This window comes from Callorhinus ursinus, unplaced genomic scaffold, assembly GCF_003265705.2.
Source record: "Callorhinus ursinus isolate GAN/ISIS: 27379988/994484 unplaced genomic scaffold, GSC_fseal_2.0 scaffold16, whole genome shotgun sequence".
NCBI lineage: Eukaryota > Metazoa > Chordata > Mammalia > Carnivora > Otariidae > Callorhinus > Callorhinus ursinus.
This window is the reverse complement of record NW_027397078.1, coordinates 17,122,237-17,142,978: the sequence shown is the minus strand read 5'-3', so window position 1 is coordinate 17,142,978 and position 20,742 is coordinate 17,122,237. Positions and strand designations below refer to the sequence as shown.

Genomic DNA, 20,742 nt, shown 5'->3' with positions numbered 1-20,742 from the left:
TCTCAGGAGGAGAAGGGGACTCTTTCTGGTGGAAAAGGCCTTCTTCCCCTTTACGAGAAAGGAAAACCCTTTTTCCTGGTCTCTGGCCTAGGGAATACGCAGCCAGTCATGTAGGAACATTTTCCATTGGCTCTCCTCACGTCCCCCTAGGGGTAAGACTTGGGGCAAAGGCCAGGATGGGGGCCGGGTGGCAATGATATTCCCTGTTAGGTAACTAAAAGAAATCTGTGTCTGATCCAGAACACCTCATGTGCACATTTAGGATAAAATTTAACGAAGACAAATATTAAAAACCCAATACTAACATGAGGGGGGAATTTGTTTGGAGAACAGAGTAAGAGGATATGATATGCTCAGCTTGGATAGGTACCATTCCTTCTGGAAGGAAATAAATACCAAAGTCTGATGTTTAGGGAGAAGAAAAGGAGATTTAGGAGCCTTTTTCTCAGTTAACATCCACTGAGTGCCTATGATTATGCATAGAGACGAGGATTACAACTACCTAAGGAGATGAGACTGCTCAGGCAGTGGAGTGGGCTAAAGAGAAAATTCTGGAGAATATACAAAATTCATGGGCAGACAGAGGACCTGGATCCCATGAGAAGCCAAGAAAGAATGGAATGGACAGGTAGAAAGCTTGGGGGAAATGAGAAGTATAGAACTCTGGAAGAGAGAGGAAGAAAGTGACTGAGAGCTTCCAACCATGACACACAAAGGTAAAGCAAGATGGGCACTGAGAAGTGCTCATTAGACTTGGTGAGAGCAATTTCAGTGGAGGGCAGTAGCCTCAGAAGTAGGTTTAGTTGAGGAGTGAGTGGGAGAAGAAGGAATAAGTATTTTAGATGAACACTGTGCAACATATTTTTTTTTCTGACAGGGCAAGAAGGAAGATGGGAAGGAGGACAGAGTGGATTACAATGTAAAAGGAAGACATGTTCTTTTTAGGATAGGAATGCTTTGCACACAGGGTGGAAGATGGAAGCTAGCAGTAGGGTAACCAACCATCCTGGTTTGTCAGGGACTGGGGAGGGCTTCATGAAGTGGGACTTTGAATGCTAAAACCAGGACAGTCTCATGCAAACCAGGACAGTTGGTTACCATAGCAGAGAGGAATCTATTAAAGACCTAGACGGGGGAACGTGGAGATGATTGTTGGAGTAAGGTCTGTAAAATAAGGAAACGGATCTTAAAGGTCTCATCAAATTGACAAAGTCTAAGACACTGTTTGATGATGCAGCTCCATTGTTAGAAGTGAACAGCTTTGTGAGGGACCACTTGTTTGCCCCTCGAGTTGTTGCCAAGGGCTCAGCACCATCACAGCTGCACAGTTCATTTCTTAAATAGGAGTCACTGAGGATTAAAACGAGTCTAAAGAAAAGACAAAGGAAGTTCTGTCATTACAAAGACATAAGCACCATTATTTTCACATCGTTGTCTGAAATTAAGAAAAGAAAGTGGATGGAAGAGAAGGTTATGTGCTCTATCTGCGGCATTTGGGAACATGTAGAGGAAATATAAGAAAGGTTAAAAACCCCAGGAAAAAGAGAGAAATAGTTAGTTCAAGACAATCAGAAGACAAAGAAAATGGTAATGTTTCTCACCATATGGAAAAAACCATAAATAGGAACATGTCATTTCAAGCATGGTTAGAAGGAAAGGTCTTCTTCCATTTGTTCATTTAACAAATTTTGAGCATCTATCTGTACAAGCCACTGTTCTAGGCAAAAAGCATCAGTGGTCCTTGTAGCATGGAGCTTAAAAGAGATAGGCTTTTTAAAAAAAAGAGATTTTATTTATTTATTTTTTTAGAGATGGGGGGCAGTGGGGAAAGGAACAGAAGGAGAGGGACAGCAGACCCAGTCGGAGGGCGGAGCCCGATGGGGGGCTCAATCCCATGACCCTGAGATCACGACCTGAGCTGAAATCAAGAGTTGGACACTTAACCGACTGACCCCCACCCCAGGTGTCCCTAAAAGAGATAGGCTCATGTAGTAAATGCAAAAACAAAGACAACAATGACAAAACAGTGAAGAAAATGACAATGACAATGACAAAAACCAGTGAAGATTCTTCTTTAAAATAAGGGAAAATTCATTTTTCAGTCTCTAAGCGACTTACAGTAACCTGCATGTTATGAGAGTTCACTGCATTTTAAGAGGAAGGAAAACGGAGACATTTTTTAAACCAAAACAAGAACATTCAATGTCAAGAGCCTTAACTCTTTGATAATTGCCTTGCCTCTCAAAGAAAGTCTGTTTGAGTGATGTTTGGGAAAATAGTCACTCCTTATACTGTACTGATTTTGCCTCAGAGTTTATGCTTAATATTTTAAATTGGACAAGTTGGTTCATTCACATGCTGATGTGAAAAAGGTATCAGATATAGAGGCCCCCTCCCATACACATACAGAATACTCTTTATGTTAGTTAGATGTCAATATTCACACGTTAAGATATTTACTTCCTGGGGCGCCTGGGTGGCTCAGTTGGTTAGGCGACTGCCTTCGGCTCGGGTCATGATCCTGGAGTCCCGGGATCGAGTCCCGCATCAGGCTCCCTGCTCGGCGGGGAGTCTGCTTCTCCCTCTGACCCTCTTCCCTCTCGTGCTCTCTGTCTCTCATTCTCTCTCTCTCAAATAAATAAATAAAAATCTTTAAAAAAAAAGATATCTACTTCCTGAATCTTTCAAACAGATAAAATTATTTTCCTTAAAATTCATCCTGTTCCCCACAGCTTCCTCTTCACCTTTGCAAGACAGCCGGGCCCAAGGGACTAAAACAGTGATACGGAAGAATCAGAAGCAACTACTAAAGACTTAGAGCACCTCTGTGAAAGGAAAGTAACATTCTGCCTTAAAAATGAGAAAAAAAAGTAAGGCATGCTAGTTTGACATTTTTCCTCCAGCTTCTTAAGTTTCACAGACTAATTTATATGAAGCATGCATGACAAAATTGTACTAGTGGGACATCCCAAGGTAAATCCATTTATTTTAAGGTGAAATGATCTGATAGATGGTATTTATTTATTATTTTAAAAGTTTATTTATTTAAGCAATCTCTACACCTGACGTGGGGCTCAAACTTACAACCCTGAGATCAAGGGTCACATGCTCTACTGACTGACCCAGCCAGGTGCCCTTGATTGATAGTTATTTATATATCACAAATACTAACCAACTGGGTGACTGACTGCTGGCAGATTAGTTAGCTAATAGAAAAATATTAATTTTGAACCTATTATATATAACATAGGGAAGACGTAGGAACTGGATCTTTGTCCTGAAGGAGTCAATAGTTTGGTTGAATAAGTATGTCTGTGGTGATACTTTTATACTGGGAATGTTTTGCCAATGCAGACTGAAGTACAGATAAGCTAGGATTTACCTAAGGCCATCAGTTCATTAGTCACTTAGAATCCAAATCTTGAAATTCTTAAGCCAGGCTTCAGGTGAGTGATGGCAAAAGATGAAAGTTCCCTGAATTATAATAATTTGGATGACACGTAAGTGGCAAATCCTAATGGCCATGAAGCAAGTCAGAAATTTTAAAAACCTGAAAGTAATAGAGGAGAACCAAGTCACTGATTATTTGATTTTTTTCCCTGCCTCTCCTGGTTATAGGAAAAAACTAAATAGGGGGAATATTACCTCAAATACCTGTTAATCCCATAAAGAGAAGTAGCTTAGAACCACGTGTAGAGGGGATGCAGGGGGAGATACTGATGTGCTTGATGTACCTCAGAGAAGACAGGGCCAGGATGAGAGCTCTGGGCATAGGGACTGACATTTTTTTTAAAGATTCATTTATTTATTTGAAAGAGGGGAGGGGCAGAAGGAGAGGGAGAGAGAGAATCCCAAGCAGACTCAGAGCTGAGTGTGGAGCCCAATCCGGGGATTGGTCCCAGGACCCTAAGATCATGACCTGAGCTGAAATCAAGAGCAGGATGCTTAACCGACTGAGCCACCCAGAAGCCCCAGGGACTGACATTTTTGAGAGAAAAGCTATACTGCTTTTACCTAGAGATACTGGTCCTATCGCTATGGATATAAGTAGAGGCCCTCGCCTTTCAAAACACAGGTCTCTTTCAACCATGGGCAGTTTCCATGGAGCTGAATTTTATCTACATTCCCACTGAAGTGGCAAGTCTGTATTTGTGTTATTCAGACTGAAATCTCACAGAATGGCTATACGTTATTCACATGTGTCAGCCGAACTTGACAGAATCACCCCCTGAGGCAGACTAAAGTGGTTAAGGGAGGGCTGTGGTAGCCGACTTGAAGTTCAAGTTGGGGCTGGGCCAAAGCTTGGCTGGGTGATCTAGAACCAGTCATAAGACCTTCCTGAGCCCTCGTGTCCTCATTTGTTAAATTGTGGGGGTTTGCTAAACACCTTATCGAAGTTCTAACATCTAGTTTGAATATTCTTTTTTTAAAAATATTATTTATTTGAGTGGGGGAGGGGCAGAGGGAGAGAGAATCTTAAGTAGACTCTGCACTGTGTGCTGAGCCCCATGTGGGGCTCGATCTCATGACCTCTAGCTCACAACCCTGAGATCAGAATCTGACCTGAAACCGAGAGTCGGACACTTAACCGACTGTGCCACCCAGGCATCCCAGTTTGAATATTCTATAATCAACACGTTTAGGTCGTTTAGGTCATTAATTGGCCAGGAGCCTGTTACATGGTGGCATTTGGAGATAGTCTCTTCTAGGCACCATTACTAATGATAAAAATTATAGCAACAGCTTGGCACATAGTGGATAATAAATATTGTTGAATACATAAGAGAACACCCAGTTGGAAAACCAGAGTGTGTTATATGGAGGCCAGTTTGATTTAGATGCAGAACATGCTTGAGGGTGAAGGCCTGGGTTCATGAATTATTAGAGAAAAAGTTAAATGCTGTCGACGGGGAAAAATTGAGAGCTCTGATTTTGGGCCTATTCTTATGTGCCAGATCCAAAGCTGAGTGTAACCTTTGAGTTACTTGAGTGGATTTTCCTCAAGAGGAGGCCCTATTGGCTCTGCCTTCTTAATCGTAGTGATTTCTTTCCTGGAGGAGATGTTCATGCACACATGTTCAGAAGTTCCAGAGTTTGAACTGCTCGTTGGGGCTTTTCCTCTAGTCTGAAGCATTAGCTAAGAGATGAGAGAACACTAGACAGACCCTAAAATTTAAAGTGATCCCAATGGTGCCATCCAATCAACAAATGGTTCCTGAGTAGGCACAGGCCAAGGACATTAACACTGTCATATCTGCAAATTGATCAGTGTTTTAGCTTTGTCATCCTATATTACCAGGCTAGTTTCCATATTATTTCTACTTTTTTATATGCCTTTTGTATTGTTTTTATTTCTGATAAGAAAGTTGAATTCATTCTGCCACCTTACTGACATTCCTCACTTAAAGAGCCACCATATTTATTGAGTCTCAAACACATCACTAATCTTTTATTTACTGAATGAATAGGGACCATCAATGCCCAGCGAACTTGAAACCAAGATCTTCCTGGAAAAGGGCGAGATCCAGAAATGTGGATAACTGGAGTCGCAGGAATTTTGCCTCTAAGAATCTAAGGCAAGTTCACAGGGATTCATGGAAGAAAGAAATGTGAAAGAACAGAACAACAACAACAACAACAAACAGACAAAGGATTTCGTTAATAATCATTTGAAATAACTTGCATTAGAGAAGTTATGTAAATGTAGCATATGGGATATAAAGAAAAGGTCAAATCATCTTGATTTTTTTTTATTGTGCTAATAGCACTTAACATGAGATCCATCTTCTTAAGAGAGTTTTAAGTGCACAATTCAGGAGTGTTAACTCTAGGCCCTAGGCTCTACAGCGGATCTCTAGAATGACTCCTCCTGCACAACTGAAACTTCAGTTCCCATTTCATCCTCTCCTCAGCCTCTCACAACCACCCTTCCACTCTTTACTTCTAAGAGTTTGACTACATCATCATCCATTTCCAGTCCACTTAAAAGTGAAGACAAGGGATCGCTGTATCAGGTACCTCTAGCTATTGTTTCAGAGAGTCAACAACATGAACAACAGCAATCCATAAGTGAGACTGAATCAGTTTCAAGCAAAGGTGAAAAATAAATGGAGATATTTCAAGCCTGAAATTGTTTTTTAAAAATCTAATTGTATTCAATGAAAAAAACATTTTTGAGTGTTTGGGGGGAAATGCTTGTTGAAATTTATTTTTTTAGAAGTCCTTTAAGCTAAAAGTTGTGTTCTCTGAGATCAAGGGCATGGGCTAGAAGAGAGTCCAGCCTGCTTGCAGATCTGGGATACTATGGAGGAATAGTTTAGTGCCCACGCAGCATCTTGAACAGCTGTTTGATTCTTCAGTTGGAGGCCTGGGCTGCTTCCAACAACCACTGGGGAAGTCACTTCCTACTGACAATAATGTTGTTAAGTTCTGAGCTGACCTTGAGAAATCACTGCTGAACACTCAATCTATTCCCGTGGTCGCTGAGAGAATTAGGTCTTAGGTCACTGAACCTAAATCCTAAATCTGGAAATTCCTTCTGAAGCAACAGTACCAATGAATGGATTCTTAGGAGACCCTGTGACAAATTAATTTATATCCATTCTCAAGAGGCTCAGCCAAAATCCGAGATTGTCAAGTGTAAGTGGTGAATAACTGCTGAATCATACCACTTGTCTCTGTTTATCAATATAATCCCCAAATGGAACTCTTGTTTTGCTCCATGTACACACCCTCATCATGATCATTTCAAAGTCTTTCCCATCTCCATAAATGGTATCATCGCTCAAATCAGGGGCTTCAGAGTCATCCTTGACTCTTCACTTTCCCTCACATTCCATATCCCATCTATCTTAAGTTCTATCAGCTCTCCCTTCAAAACAGATCTTGGGTCAAATAATTTTTCACAATGTCTATCATTTCCACGCTAGGCCAAGTCATCATCATCTCCTTCCTAAATGACTTCAACACCCTCCCAACTTTCTCCCTGCTTTCAGTTTTGCTCCTCCTACTGTCAATTGTCCATGGAGCAGAGAGAGTCAATTTTAGGACACACAAAATCAGATCACACCATCCCTGCTTATGGTCCTCTAGAGGGGTCTCGTCATGCACAAAATAAAATCAACTCCAAACTGTGGCAGATAACACCAATTATTTTCTGACCTTTGCCACTCTCTACAATGTATCATTAGCCCATCTAGTTATTTCTTGAGCACACCAAACCTGTTCTTGCATCTGGGTTTTTGCATTTGCTGCTCCCTCTGCCTAAAATATTCTTCACTCAAGGTCTCTGTGTGGCTCACTCACTTAGACCTTTGCACAAATGAATACAACCTCCTTGGGTAGGTCACTACCTCTCATTCTTTCTCTATTCCTGTTTTGTTTATTTTCTCTTTATAGCACTGACTTGATAGGAGTTTATATGTTAATTTATTGGTTTACTTCATATTTTGCTCAGGAAAATCTGAAGGTCTGTGTGGGCAGAGTCTCATTTTGTTCACTTCTGTATCTTCAGCCCCAGCATAACAGCAGGCCCTCAATAAATAATCGCTGAAAGAATCAATACATTCTAGGAGTCTGAGTTATGGCACAGATTTTCCTAAAATAATATTTGGGGAAAACGAAGAACACAGAAAACGATCAGAGGGGTTCATTTGAAATTAAATGAACGTGTAAAAGTGCCCTGTAACGGCCAAGTCCTATACAAATATTAGTTGAAGAGTATTTTTCAAGATATCAATGTTTTGATGTGGTTAGAAAGAAGACTTTGGTGGGGAAGTTAACTTGTAAATTATTCACATTTTATTTTATTATCCTCATTAAAGAAAAGTGGCAAATCCTAGATGGCTCTGTTCTCAAGTTTTGATGATATAGCTAGTTTTCAGAAGACTCCCTCAAATGCCTAGAAATGTAGTTCTAAAAATAATTTTAAAATCTTTTCTATTCAGCATTCCTAAATATGACTGCATAAAATATGAAACTTACACAAAAGTAGCTTACTCCATTAGGAATGAAGAATAGATCAAAAAGATGTCTAGTTCCAAAGTAATATTCAGATTTCTAATTTTTTCTTGATTTAGCTGAATGTTTTGTTTTTAGGAAATTTGTACTTTTCATTTAAATTGTGAAATTTATTAGTGAAAAGTTACTTTTGAGATGTTTTATTATCTTAACATCTGTAAGCTCCATAACCATGTTCTCCTCATCTCCATCTGATACTGTTAAATTTTATTTTCTGGGTTTTTTCTTTACCGGTCTTTCTATGAGCTTGTTGCTTTTCTTAACCTCTTTAAAGAATAAACTTCTGGCTATGTTAAGGAAAAAAAAAAAAAGGATGTCGATTTGTCTATTTCCTCCAACATAGTGAAGCAGACAGCATAGAGTAAATATAACTAACAGTGAATCTGTAGGTGAACCAAACTTGTTTAGAAACTCTAAGAGGCCAGGTCATCGAATGTTGGAATGAATTACCCTATCACAAACTTTTTTCTTGTTTTCCAGAGGTGCTAGGGAACAATGCGTTTCTTTTTTCTTTTCTTTTCTTTTTTTTTTTTTACACAGAGCTGACTTGAATCTTAACATTCACAAATGGCACCCAAAGACATATTCTGTTTCTGTGGAAAGAAAACACAGGGAACTCATCAAGCTGACACACATACTAAAATCTACCCAAAGGAAGCAGGCCAGCATTGATAGCAGAATTAGCCTAAATAAATGTATAATCAACAGCGTGATTCTAGGATAATTTTATTGAATTTCCGAACCTCTCCCTCACTTTGTGGTGACTTCTGAGGATATCGAACATGCATAATATACGACCTGACAAATGAACAAGTAAACTACTTTATTCAAGCCTTTTCATTTGTCAACAGCCTCCACGCAATAATGGCTTTCTGTCCACTGTTTTAATAATGTATGTATTGATTACTTCCATCTCAATCTTAACCAAAAAATCTCAGGAAGCTTTGAAGGTGTCCTTAACAGTCTCAAGGGAAGGAATTACAGAGATTTTTAAATTGAAAGCTGAAAGCCTAATGACAAACAATTTCATTAGTACAAATGCAAACAAAAAGTCATTACCTACAGTGTTCTTATAATCAAGACCTAATCTCCATTTGGATTTGGGGTCAGACGAAGGGAGTTAAATAAGCTCATGGTTTATTGCAGTTCTCCTTAGAAATTTCCCACTATGATTTGCTCCTTTAAAACTCTCTCTAGGTTAATCACAGAAGTAGACAAGTAATAAATATCACTTTAGTGACTGCTCAAGTAAAACAAAGGAAGTCAGTTTTAAAAATATATCTGGACCAGAATAATACACACTAATTGAAAACGAGTCAGTCTAGTGAGGCAAGTAATGAGGAACCGTAAAAGGCAGGATAATGTATTCCAAAGATATAAAAATTGGTCAGTTTGTATTTGCTAAGGCATATTTGAGCTTTAATTATTTATAACACTTCACCGCATATGGAGCATTATTTTATTAATTAGGCTTGAGAACCATTCCACTTGCAGCTGCTATGCTGCCCAGCTGGTTTGGGGAACAAAGATCTACCCCCATGGGTGTGAAAATTGCCTGGGGAGTGAGCCTGCAGTCCCTAACTGCCTGGGTGGACTGTTTTGGAATTTTACCTAAAAGAAAACCATACACCCCTCCAACACAGTGATTGAGAATGATGATTTTTTTTTTTTTGCTTTAAGAGTACAAGACATAATGATATTTTGCTATAAAATGTTACCATTAATCTGCAATGATATCCAAAGAAAATTTAAATTACCTCTTTTATAAACATCCTGATTTATAGAAAAGAAAAGTGAAAAATATTTTTCTATAGTTTCCACTGCTGACATTCTAATGGGTTTTGGATTCCCACAAAAAACAACAACCAGGGACATTAATAATTTGCAATAGACAGTGAGCAGGGGATTTGAAAAAAAAAATGATACACCAAATACACGGGGAGTAAGTTTATGATAAAAAGCGACCCATCTTGATATTAAACATTCTATATCAACAGTATTTGAATCCAGAAACCCACAAAGCAGAAGACAATTTATAAACCTAGGAATGTGGCAATGTAAAACAAGTCTACAAATACAGAATCTGTCAAAGACTAGATCTTGACAGAGTTTTGCCCTGATTATATTTCCTTTCTCTCTTCCTACGGAAGTTCAGAAGATCAGATAAAGAGACCCAGTTTCAAGGATTTTCCTTTGTTCTTATTGCCAACAGGCACCAAGAGCATTACTAACTAGACAGGCATTCCACTGCAACTCTAAAAGAGCTACTGTATAAATGTGACAAAACTCTGAGTAAACAGGGTGCTAAATTGTTCTCTCATCAACACCTCGGAGTGATGATGTTCTCTGAGGGAGGAAGAGTGTTTTGTGACAAGAATTTTTCTTAAGGATGCAAAGAGAAGCTCGTGAAAACATTGGGCCAGACCACAAGTAAAAAGAGTGGGCATCCTGAGGGTTGCTGGAGTGGTGGGGGGTGGGAGGGATGGGGTGGCTGGGTGGGTATGTGCTATGGTGAGCGCTGTGAATTGTGTCAATGTTGAATCACAGACCTGTACCTCTGAAACAAATAATACATTGTAGTGAAGAAGAAGAAGAAGAAGGAGGAGGAGGAGGAGGAGAAGATAGCAGGAGGGGAAAAATGAAGGGGGGGAATCGGAGGGGGAGATGAACCATGAGAGAGGATGGACTCTGAGAAACAAACTGAGGGTTCTAGAGGGGAGGGGGGTGGGGGGATGGGTTAGCCTGGTGATGGGTATTAAAGAGGGCCCGTACTGAATGGAGCACTGGGTGTTATACGCAAACAATGAATCATGGAACACTACATCAAAAACCAATGATGTAATGTATGGTGATTCACTAACATAATAAAAAAACAAAAAACAAACAAACAAAAAACAGTGGGCATCAAAATAGCTCTCCCTGGTACAGATGGACGCCGAGTTGGGAATCAACAGAAAAATCCTGCAGTGAGGAAGGAACATCCTTTCTTCTTTCTTTCCCTGCTCTTGGTCTCAGTAAACTAGAGAAGAACGAACAAGGTTAAGATCAGATCACTGATTGATTTTCTGCCTTCCTCCTTCCTTTTCTTCCTTAATTCCTTTGTTTCTTTCTTCTTTTTTAAGATTTTATTTATTTATTTGAGGGAGAGAATGAGAGAGAGAGAGAGAGAGAGAGAGAGAGAGAGCGCGCACATGAGAGGGGGGAGGGTCAGAGGGAGAAGCAGACTCCCCGCCGAGCAGGGAGCCCGATGCGGGACTCGATCCCGGGACTCCGGGATCATGACCTGAGCCGAAGGCAGTCGCCCAACCAACTGAGCCACCCAGGCGCCCAATTCCTTTGTTTCTTCACCTATTTAGTGTCCACCCCGTACTACGCACTTCATAAGTGACAACCCCCTCCCCAAAAGAAGGCTTCTTGGAGCACATGGTTTAGCGAAGGTGATTGACATGAATCAAAGATTTACACATATACGTGATGACAAAGACTGTTAAGCTGCAGAAGGAAAAGCTGACTGTGTATGAGAGCACGTAGAGGAAGATAGGGTCAAATGCGGGCAGCAGGGAAAAGCTTGCCTGATGTCTGAGCCGAGATGTAAAAGATTATCAGACGTTAGCCAGGGAATTATGAAGGGGTGTATGTAGGTGGAAGGGGCTTCAGACAGAGGACCAGCATGTTCCAAGCGCCAGATGAAAAGAACGCGGAGAACTGCAGAAACCAAAAGAAGGCAGCATGGCTAGTGGCCAGAGGGCAAGAGGAAGGGTGGTGGGAAAAGAGAAGGTTGGGGCCCTTGCTGAGGAGTTTGGTCTTTCCTCTACAGAATGGAGAAGCCACTGAAGAGCGCTAAGATAAGGACTGACGTAATTCAGTGTATGTTTTTACATAAATTACTCTGGCTGAAATGTAAAGATGGCACAGTAGGGTGGCAAGAGTAGACACAGAAAGGTTAGGAGAAATGGTCTTCTGTAACTATGGTGACAACTGCAGTAGGCAGAGTCAGGAACTATTTTGGAGGCAAACTGACCCAGTGATGTATTGGGCTCGTCAAGGGAAGGCTTGGTTTGTCATCCTGAAAAGGTGACCATACTGGTCTGCTCCATTGTTGTTTGGACAGGGGAGAGTATTTAGTTAGATCTTCAAAGCTTTGGGGTTTTGCAGATGGCAGCCACAAAAAGATAATAAAGCAGAGGATCTTAGGGTCTTGGGAAAGAATTATTAAAATGTTTTATGATTGAATCTCAGTTGGATTTGGAGGGAGGCGAAGATAAAGGAGCAGTGGAACCAACGTATAGAACACAGGCAAAGAAGGGTAGTCAAAGTCCTGAGAAGTCAAAGAAGGGTAACAAGCAGATGGGTATCTGAACAAGCTCACTAGTCAAGTGGGTGCATGTGACCCGTAACTCCGGCATCACCATCTCCCAAAAGCATGTTCCTGGTCATGGGATTCCTCCGTAAAAGCACTGAGAATAAGTCCTAACATTTTACCACTGCTAGCAAGTAACAAAAGCCAATAACCAGGGATACTGAGGGACTATTTACGACAAGATGCTGGCTAGTAGGGACTGTGAAAATTATTTGGACCGAATTCCTCAACTTCACAGCTGAAGAACAAAGTAGCAAGCACAATCTAATTTATGGAGGAATGTGACTACAGCCTCTCCTGACTTCCAGTGCACTCGTTCAGTGATTCATCTTTGGTTTCTAGAATTAGACTAAAATTACACCTTTTGTAGACATTCTGTCTCATTTCTTTATATCATATAATGCATTCTATTTAAAATGCCCTTCTGTCTCAATGAATGCTCTTCTACACATACACCAGAGTGTTTTGACTATTTATTCAAAGTTAGAACATTTAAAAAATGTCACTATTATATTCCACCTTACCACAGAGCTAATTTAACATTCCGATTTTATGAAGGGGAATGGCTAAAGAAGAAACTGTCAGTTTCCTCGGCAATTTTTTTCAGAGACTCCTAGATCTTCCCTCATGTTCTCTTCCCTTTGAGTAATCTTCTATATCCTCTTCTCTGGAATAATATAAACCCTTGACTTCTCTTCAAGATGCCACTTTTGGCTGTGTCTCCACAGAGATCTTTCTTTAAGTGTTGAACATATAAAAGTGTTACCATTTTATCAAACTTTTGTAGTTAGTCATTTCCTTGGTTTGCTATTGATTTCTGTTCTTGTGCCTTTTGTTCTCATTTCAAAAACACTTATCAGTATCCAGTGTATGCCAGACACTTTGCTAGGTACTAGGGTCTTGGAGGTGAGCAAGACCAAATCTCTGACTTCCCCACTCAGAGCCTAATAGAGAAAACAGAAACATAAGAAAGAGCGAGAGAGAGCGAGAGCGAGAGAGAGAGAGAGAGAGAGAGAGAGAATTGATCACTGTTAGAGGATGCTAGTGAACAACTTGTTATTCTGAAGGCTGGAAAAGTATCCTGCCTATCATATACGAACTGTATACTTGGTCCCCAAAGAGGGGATGGATGACTTTTTTTTTTCTTTCCCTCACAGAAGTACTCTGGCTAATAAATGAAGACAAAATGATAGAAATAGGCAATGATCACATTGCAACCCCTAGTCATTGATCATGAACAGCTGCCAAAATCACACATGCAAAAGAGAAAACAAGACATGATACACCTCCTGATGATGGAAGAATACACAACTATCTATGAAGCAATCTTACCAAAAAAGTCAAACCCAAATATGATCACACCTGTTGAACTGTACTGTTCAATATGGCAGCCAGGAGGCACATTGTGCTACTGTGTGCTTGAGATGTGGCCAGTCTGAATTGAGCTGCGCTGTTAACTGTACCTTTTTACAGCGTCTGTTGAGATGACAATATATATTATGGTCCGATAGTCACCTAAGATGTAATCATTAGAGCAAACTGGATGAAACATATAGGGCAACTGTACGATTTTTGCAACTCACTGTGCCTCTGTAATTATTGTAAAATAAAAGTCTTTACAAAATGTATTTAAGAGACAAATTAACCAAATGCAACGTGAGAACCTTATTTCAATTCTTATTTAAACAAAAAAATGTTAAAACATTTAAGACATGTATGTTAAAAGTGCTGGGATATTTGTTAGAATAAAATTATTGACATTTAAAAAGCGCTATAGTAACCATGTGGTCACTTTGAAAGAGTGGATCTTTATCTTTTGAGATACTTTCTCAATTATCTGTGAATTAAATGATCCATGCCTGATATTTATTTCAAAATTATAGAGGACCGGTAGAGGTCTAGGAGAAGTAAGATTGGCCATGAGCTGATAATTGTTGAAGTCCTGATGGGTACATGACTGTTTACTATAGGATTCTGTCTGATTTGGTGTATGTTTTATATTTACCATAATAAAATGTCTTTAAAAATCATAAAAAGAGAAGGGTGACTTCTTAGAGGACATTATTAATGCAGATGCTTTTGACATTTAAAATAACAATGGCTTGGGGGCACCTGGGTGGCTCAGTCATTAAGCATCTGCCTTCAGCTCGGGTCGTGAACCGGGGTCCTGGGATCGAGCCCTGCATCGGGCTCCCGCCTCAGTGGGGAGTCTGCTTCTTCCTCTCCCACTCCCCCTGCTCATGTTCCCTCTCTCGCTGTCTCTCTGTCAGATAAATAAGTAAATAAATCTTAAAAAAATAAAATAACAATGGCTTGGATTATTTATCTTTGACCCCTGGACTAGTGGAGTGAAGATTTCTAGTCAACTTAATTTCAATCAAAACACATTTCAAAACTGTCACTAAAAAATTTGCTCTGTGCAAGGCACTCGTCTTAAAAATGTCCTACCCTGTGCACATCATTCTGCTTCTGAACTGCTGGAAAGTCGCCTCCGATGGGTGCCTGCCGGCTTAACTCATCATCTTTCAGCTGGAGCCATACCAGAAGTTCCTGAAGAGAAAGGTGCAGACGCTTCCACTGGTCAGAACTGGCTTCCAAATGAGACCTGAAAAGCAGCACGAGCAAACTAGGTCAAAATATCTAGAAGGGTGATTAATGAGTCTAACAATCCCACTGAAGGTACGTTGGTTTGGTTTGTTCCACAGTAGACAAACCTATCATGAACTGTCTAGCAGTCCTCAGTAAAAATGTAGCTGTCTGCTCTTGCGAGCCATATAATGGGGGCGGGGGCGTTTTGATGGCAGTTTTGAGGGTAGACAGTATTTAGCCATATGTGTGTTTCCTCATGCAGAATTGTGAGACTTTTGGCATGAAACATACACTGGAATGGATTGCTTTTCCACAGTGTTGCAGTCAATGATTCTTAATGTTTCTGGTAGAAAAAAATGGCTCCCGGTGACTAATATAAACCACTCAGTTTTCAAGTGACTCATGCGAGTACTGGAATTCTTCCTGCTTTGAGAAATGGAAAGGTCTCCCCCCACATTTTGACTTTTCCATTTCTGCACTCTGGGCAGCCTCTTCCATTGACTCCTTCCATCTGGCATCTGTTCCTTTCTGCTCTTCTTCCCATATGCTTCTCTTTTCCTCTACCCTTCTTTATTCGTGTGCACCTGGGATTTGTTTTCACCAAGTCCCAACATTTTCCGCTTTGTTTCCTTTGTGTAAAATGCACCGAGACAACAACTCACGTGGAAAGGTAAAATCAGACATTTGCCTGAAAGCTTCCCCCAAACATGAATAATTTAGGCAGGAGAATGAGTGCTTCACCAGCAAGTGTATTTAGAACATGTTAATCCATAGAAGCCATTTAAGAATATACAAATGAATGATCTGTGCTATAAAATCCACATTTCACTTGAGGATGAGAAGCTAAATTAGCCAAATAAATCATCATCCGGAAAACAAAGAAGAAACGTGGAATGTTAGCAAAGCTCTATCCTCAGGTAAATCAAGAATTATGCTGCATTACTTACATATTATCAGCAATTACTAATTAATTCATAAAACTTAATGCTGCCTAGAGCATAAATATAATATAGTCTCTAGTGCTGCAAAGATTGAAGTGCAAAGCACCCAGGTAGAACAACATTTCCCTTTGCTGTTGGGTAACTTAGCCTGACATTTCAAATACGATTCTCTGGCTGGTCTTAGTAAAACAGAATCGCCAAATAGTGCCTATGTGCCAGAATTAAATTGTTCCAAACTTTCCGAGGGATCATTTTTTTTCTGATGGATGATACTTCCAAGTCTTTAAAATGTGCAAATACGATGACCCATAAGCTTAAATTCAAAAAATTTATATTAAGGAAGTAACTGGAAAAATCATACAAAGATGTAGGTAGAAAAATGTTATTTATAGCATCACTTATGATTGACACAAAGTAGAAACAACTTAAATATGCCATATTAGGGAATCAGTTACATATATAATGGTGAATTCATACAATGCAAGGTTCAAATCCTATGAATCCTATGCACTGTTCAATGTGATGGCATCAGCAAATATTTAGGGGTATGGAAGAGATCACCCTATCAGTTGCTAAGTGAGAAAACAGGTTCCAAAAATGTCTACAATCTATTTTTCTAAAATGTTCATGCATGTGTGTGTATTTGTGTGCACACACTTGACTCTGTACAAAAAAATTCTGAAATGACAACTAGTGTAGCCCTCACAGGTAGATTTAGAGCTGACTTATTCCTTCGGCTTTCTATTCCAAATGGTCAGAACTGTTTTTCTATTATGAGCAATACAAACGTTATGTCCAGAAAAACGGGAGGCATTTCCATCAGAGGAATTAAACTGTTCAAGACTCTACAGGCATTATTATCTAATAAAGGAATCCGGAAATACCATACCACAACTTCAGTATAAGAGCGCAGACCACATAGAGCGTAGAGGTCCCTTCTTGGCTGCTTCTGTTTCCTCTCTCTTTCACCTATCGCTCTTCCATGATAAGCCCCAGTGAGAATTCCCTAGGCAAGATGTTAGCTGTTTAATGGCACGTAATGCCTACTGGTTACAGGGATTCCCTGGGGTGTCTGGAATTTGCAGCATGGTCCCCTCGAGGGTGAGTGAGGATGTCAAGCGGGGCGTGTGGGAAGGTAGGCAGAGAGGCACGGTCCAGATGTGGATAAGCAGTGCATGGGAGAAGAGGCTTGGGATAAATAAAGAACCTTTGAGCACCGCTACATCCCCATGAGGCCTTGGGAGTAGAGAGAGCGAAAGGTAAGGAAGAATGCATAGATGCCTAATGCTTGGCCTCCCTCTCTCTGGTGGAAGAAACAAAATAGCCCTGTGGTGGAGAGGCCTGGAGGAAGATAAAGATGCCGAAAGGCAGGCTGCCCACAGTGAGGCATCCAGCTGCAGCTTCACTCACACAAGGCACTACTACAACCCTGGCTCTAGATAAAATGGGGTTGACTAATCACTACCGGGTCAATGACACCCTTTGTGTCCCCAAGAGGAAAACATGGCTCTGAGACCCAGGGAATTTGGTTCTAAAGGATCTAAGAGAAACTTCAGGGCAGGAGACAGGGAGATTGTTAAGAGCCAGGGAGGCAGGACAGTCCAGAGAGCTAATAGAAGAGCGGAAGAAGGACCCGGGACCTCAGGTGACAAAAGGCTCTCATGGACCTACAGTATGGAGTTAGGCAACATTTCGGAATGTTTGATCACCTTAACTCCATATCAAATCACTGTTTCTTTCCCTTGCTAACGTATGAGAGTGGTGACAAGAATGGAAGCAAAAGGCTCACAAAGGACAAGGGATACTGGGTAAGGGCGGGAGAGGAAAAAGGCAGCCAGATAATGCCTCCTGATTGAAACCCACACTTACAAAGATATGCAATCTGAAGCCCTGGTTCTCAAACTTCAGGGGGCATAAGAACCCTGCGAATGGCTTGTGTGAGGTACAGACTCCCAGGTTCGGCCTCGAGGCTTCCTGTACTTTTAACAAGAACCCTCACAACTCAGCAGGGGAACTCCAGGACCGTTCTTTAAGAAATAATTTCTTGAAGTATTTCCTGTATGCCCTAAACATCTCTGGTCGGTCTCCACAGGGCAAAGGTGGCATTTGTCAAGGACGTGATTTTGAAGGCGATCTAAATGTAATAAAACACCAAGAGCTCAGAAAACATTTTCCTTGGCTACGCTAAGCTTGTGAAGTGTCTTCAAGACACATTTCTAATGCAATTGTTGGAAGGAGTTGCCCTATTTTGATTTTCAAGATCTTATACCAAATATTTCTAAATGATTAACCTATGTTTGTATTGGGAATGTCTCTCGGGAAAATGTTTCTTTCTATTTGTAATGACTCTTTTATTTTTCCCCCTCCTGGTTTTATCATAGGCCCTTAGGGCTGGAAGGAATCTCATGAGATTTTTGTTCAACCCTCTTGTTTTGCATATGTGGGAGCTGGGATGCAAACGTTTAAATACAGTGCCGAGGCACATAACTTGAGCTGTCCTATTTAGTTAGACATGGGAAATGGAAGCTGCAGACTTTCCTTATGTGAGGAAATCCCCAACCTTCGTGGTTTTCAGCAAATGCTTTGGATCCCTGAGCAAAAAGCCTTCCTACTGATTGGCAAATAGATTCTATTTACCCCTACCTGCTCGATGGAAAATAGACGCGGAGGTTTGAAGGGGCATACTTAGCTCCTATCCATTTTCTATTAATCTTTATTAATGAAGAAAAGAGCTGAGGGGCTACTAGCTTTTAACAAGGCAAGCGTTGATCTTTAATAAGCAGATAATGTCTACAATTTGTAAGGCTGAGGTAAAATGCAGAACCTCTAGGTGTGTCGGGATACAATGCTTGTCTTTAAGGAACTCCTCAGCGTCAGGGTGCTAAGAATTATAGGGGCTGCTGAAGTGATTATTAGTTCTCTAGACACAGATATTTCAAGTATGATTGGGTTGAGGCCTAGTTTGAAATCCTTAATAAAACTTTACTCTGAAAGGCATGTATTCTTAAAGCAAAATGTGTTACACTGAATTCCTTTTTCACTGTGACTCCTTTTATAAAACTAATGATTCCCTCCTGTATATCTTGGGTACCCTTGTGTAATAAGATAGCACTTAAGCATATAGAAAGAGAAGGTAAGAATGCAGAAGTAATAAGGAATCATAGACATAAAATGGGAGCTTTGGGGGCTTTAAATAAAGAGAGGGAATTAAACTCAAAGAGAAGTAAACTTTTTTTTTTTTTTTTTGGTCCAGCTGGGCCATGAACTCCAACTTTCAAACATAATTAACATTCCAAGAGTAAGAGAAAGGAGGTCAGAAATAGTCTATGTCTAAGTTGCATTTTTTCTTCCTCAAAAGTAGAAAGACTGTGCCTCCTTTTGCTCTTTGTTTATTCCCCATCATAGAAAAAGCCTCTAAGCTATTCTAACTTCTTTTTTTAAATTTTATTTTATTACGTCAATCACCATACATTATATCATTAGTTTTTGATGTAGTGTTCCATGATTCATTGTTTGCGTATAACACCCAGTGCTCCATGCAGTACGTGCCCTCCTTAATACCCATCACCAGGCTAACCCATCCCCCACCCCCTCCCCTCTAGAACCCTCAGTTTGTTTCTCAGAGTCCATAGTCTCTCATGGTTCATCTCCCCCTCCGATTCCCCCTCCTCATTTTTCCCTTCCTACTAGCTATTCTAAGTTCTAATACTGATTACTCTCTAAGAGTTTTATTGCTGTTGTGGACTATATCATGTTGGTATTCCTGACTCTCAAATTAGCATTCAGAATTCCATAAAAGTGAGTATTGGCATATAACATTTACAAGTTTTTCTCCCAAGTATAAAACCTCACAGAATGTAAATTTTGCTGAAATTATTTTGAAAACACATGTGCTTCTCATAGTTAATAGTATATACAATAACCTGGAAAATATAATCTGGTGACAGATTGAATTGAAATCTGCATACATATTTCTTATGGAAAAAATTCACTAGACTGATTCCCAAATTATTAATATTTTCAAAATTAAAATGCAAGGTTGTGGAAATGGAATATTTTAGAATGAGAAACACTTTCTTTGATCACAATTCTGATGTTGGATAATGTCATCAATAACTCTGCGTGTGTGTGTGTGTGTGAATGTGCACATGCATGTATGTATGCATGCAAGTAAAAATTTTTTACTTTATTTTTCTCCCACCTAAAACAATTAGTGTTTTGTTTTGTTCAGTGGCACTCAACTCTCACTGAGTATTTACTTCTCCTTCTACCTCTTGGACACAATGCGATGTGATAATGCATATGGAACAGATGGCATATACTTTCCTTGAACTAAATTATGAGATGGTACTATACCATTTCAATTAAAGGATTCTTTTCTCTCCAAGACATCTTATTTACTTTTTCTTACACCGTATCTTTGAACTTAATCAGTGCCATTTCAATATCAGGAAACCAATGTAGAAAATTTCAATAATTTGCCTAGATTCATAAAAAGTAACTGCAGAATTAAAAATAATAGGTTGGTAGACTTGCTAGGGAAATTGAAGAGACCACTCATGTCTCTGGTCACATCTCATCATTTCAGTCAGGGAGAATATTGTAGTCTGAAGCAGGTAAGCGATGTGCTCAAGATCATATGCTAGGCAGTTAGTAACAGAGCCAGAAGAGAAAGTAGGTCGCCCAAATACTGGTCCAGGACTCCTTCTACTCTACCTTACTGACTCATTTAGAGCTTGGATAGATTAGCCAGACAGAGAGTCAATAAGGAAACGGTGGCTTTGAATGAGACATTAGACCAGATGGCCTTAAAAGATACATACAGAACATTCT

At 40.0% G+C, this 20,742-nt stretch overlaps 1 protein-coding gene across 2 annotated transcripts in view; it reads right to left on the bottom strand.

Moving 5' to 3' along the window:
- The window catches only part of DMD (dystrophin), a 2,222,747-nt gene that overhangs the window by 334,099 nt on the left and 1,867,906 nt on the right, over positions 1-20,742 (bottom strand). For both annotated transcript variants that reach the window (XM_073901937.1, XM_025857655.2), the window contains exon 57: positions 14,828-14,984. In XM_073901937.1, the coding sequence (XP_073758038.1) occupies positions 14,828-14,984 (157 nt within the window). The remainder of the gene's footprint in view (positions 1-14,827; positions 14,985-20,742) is intronic.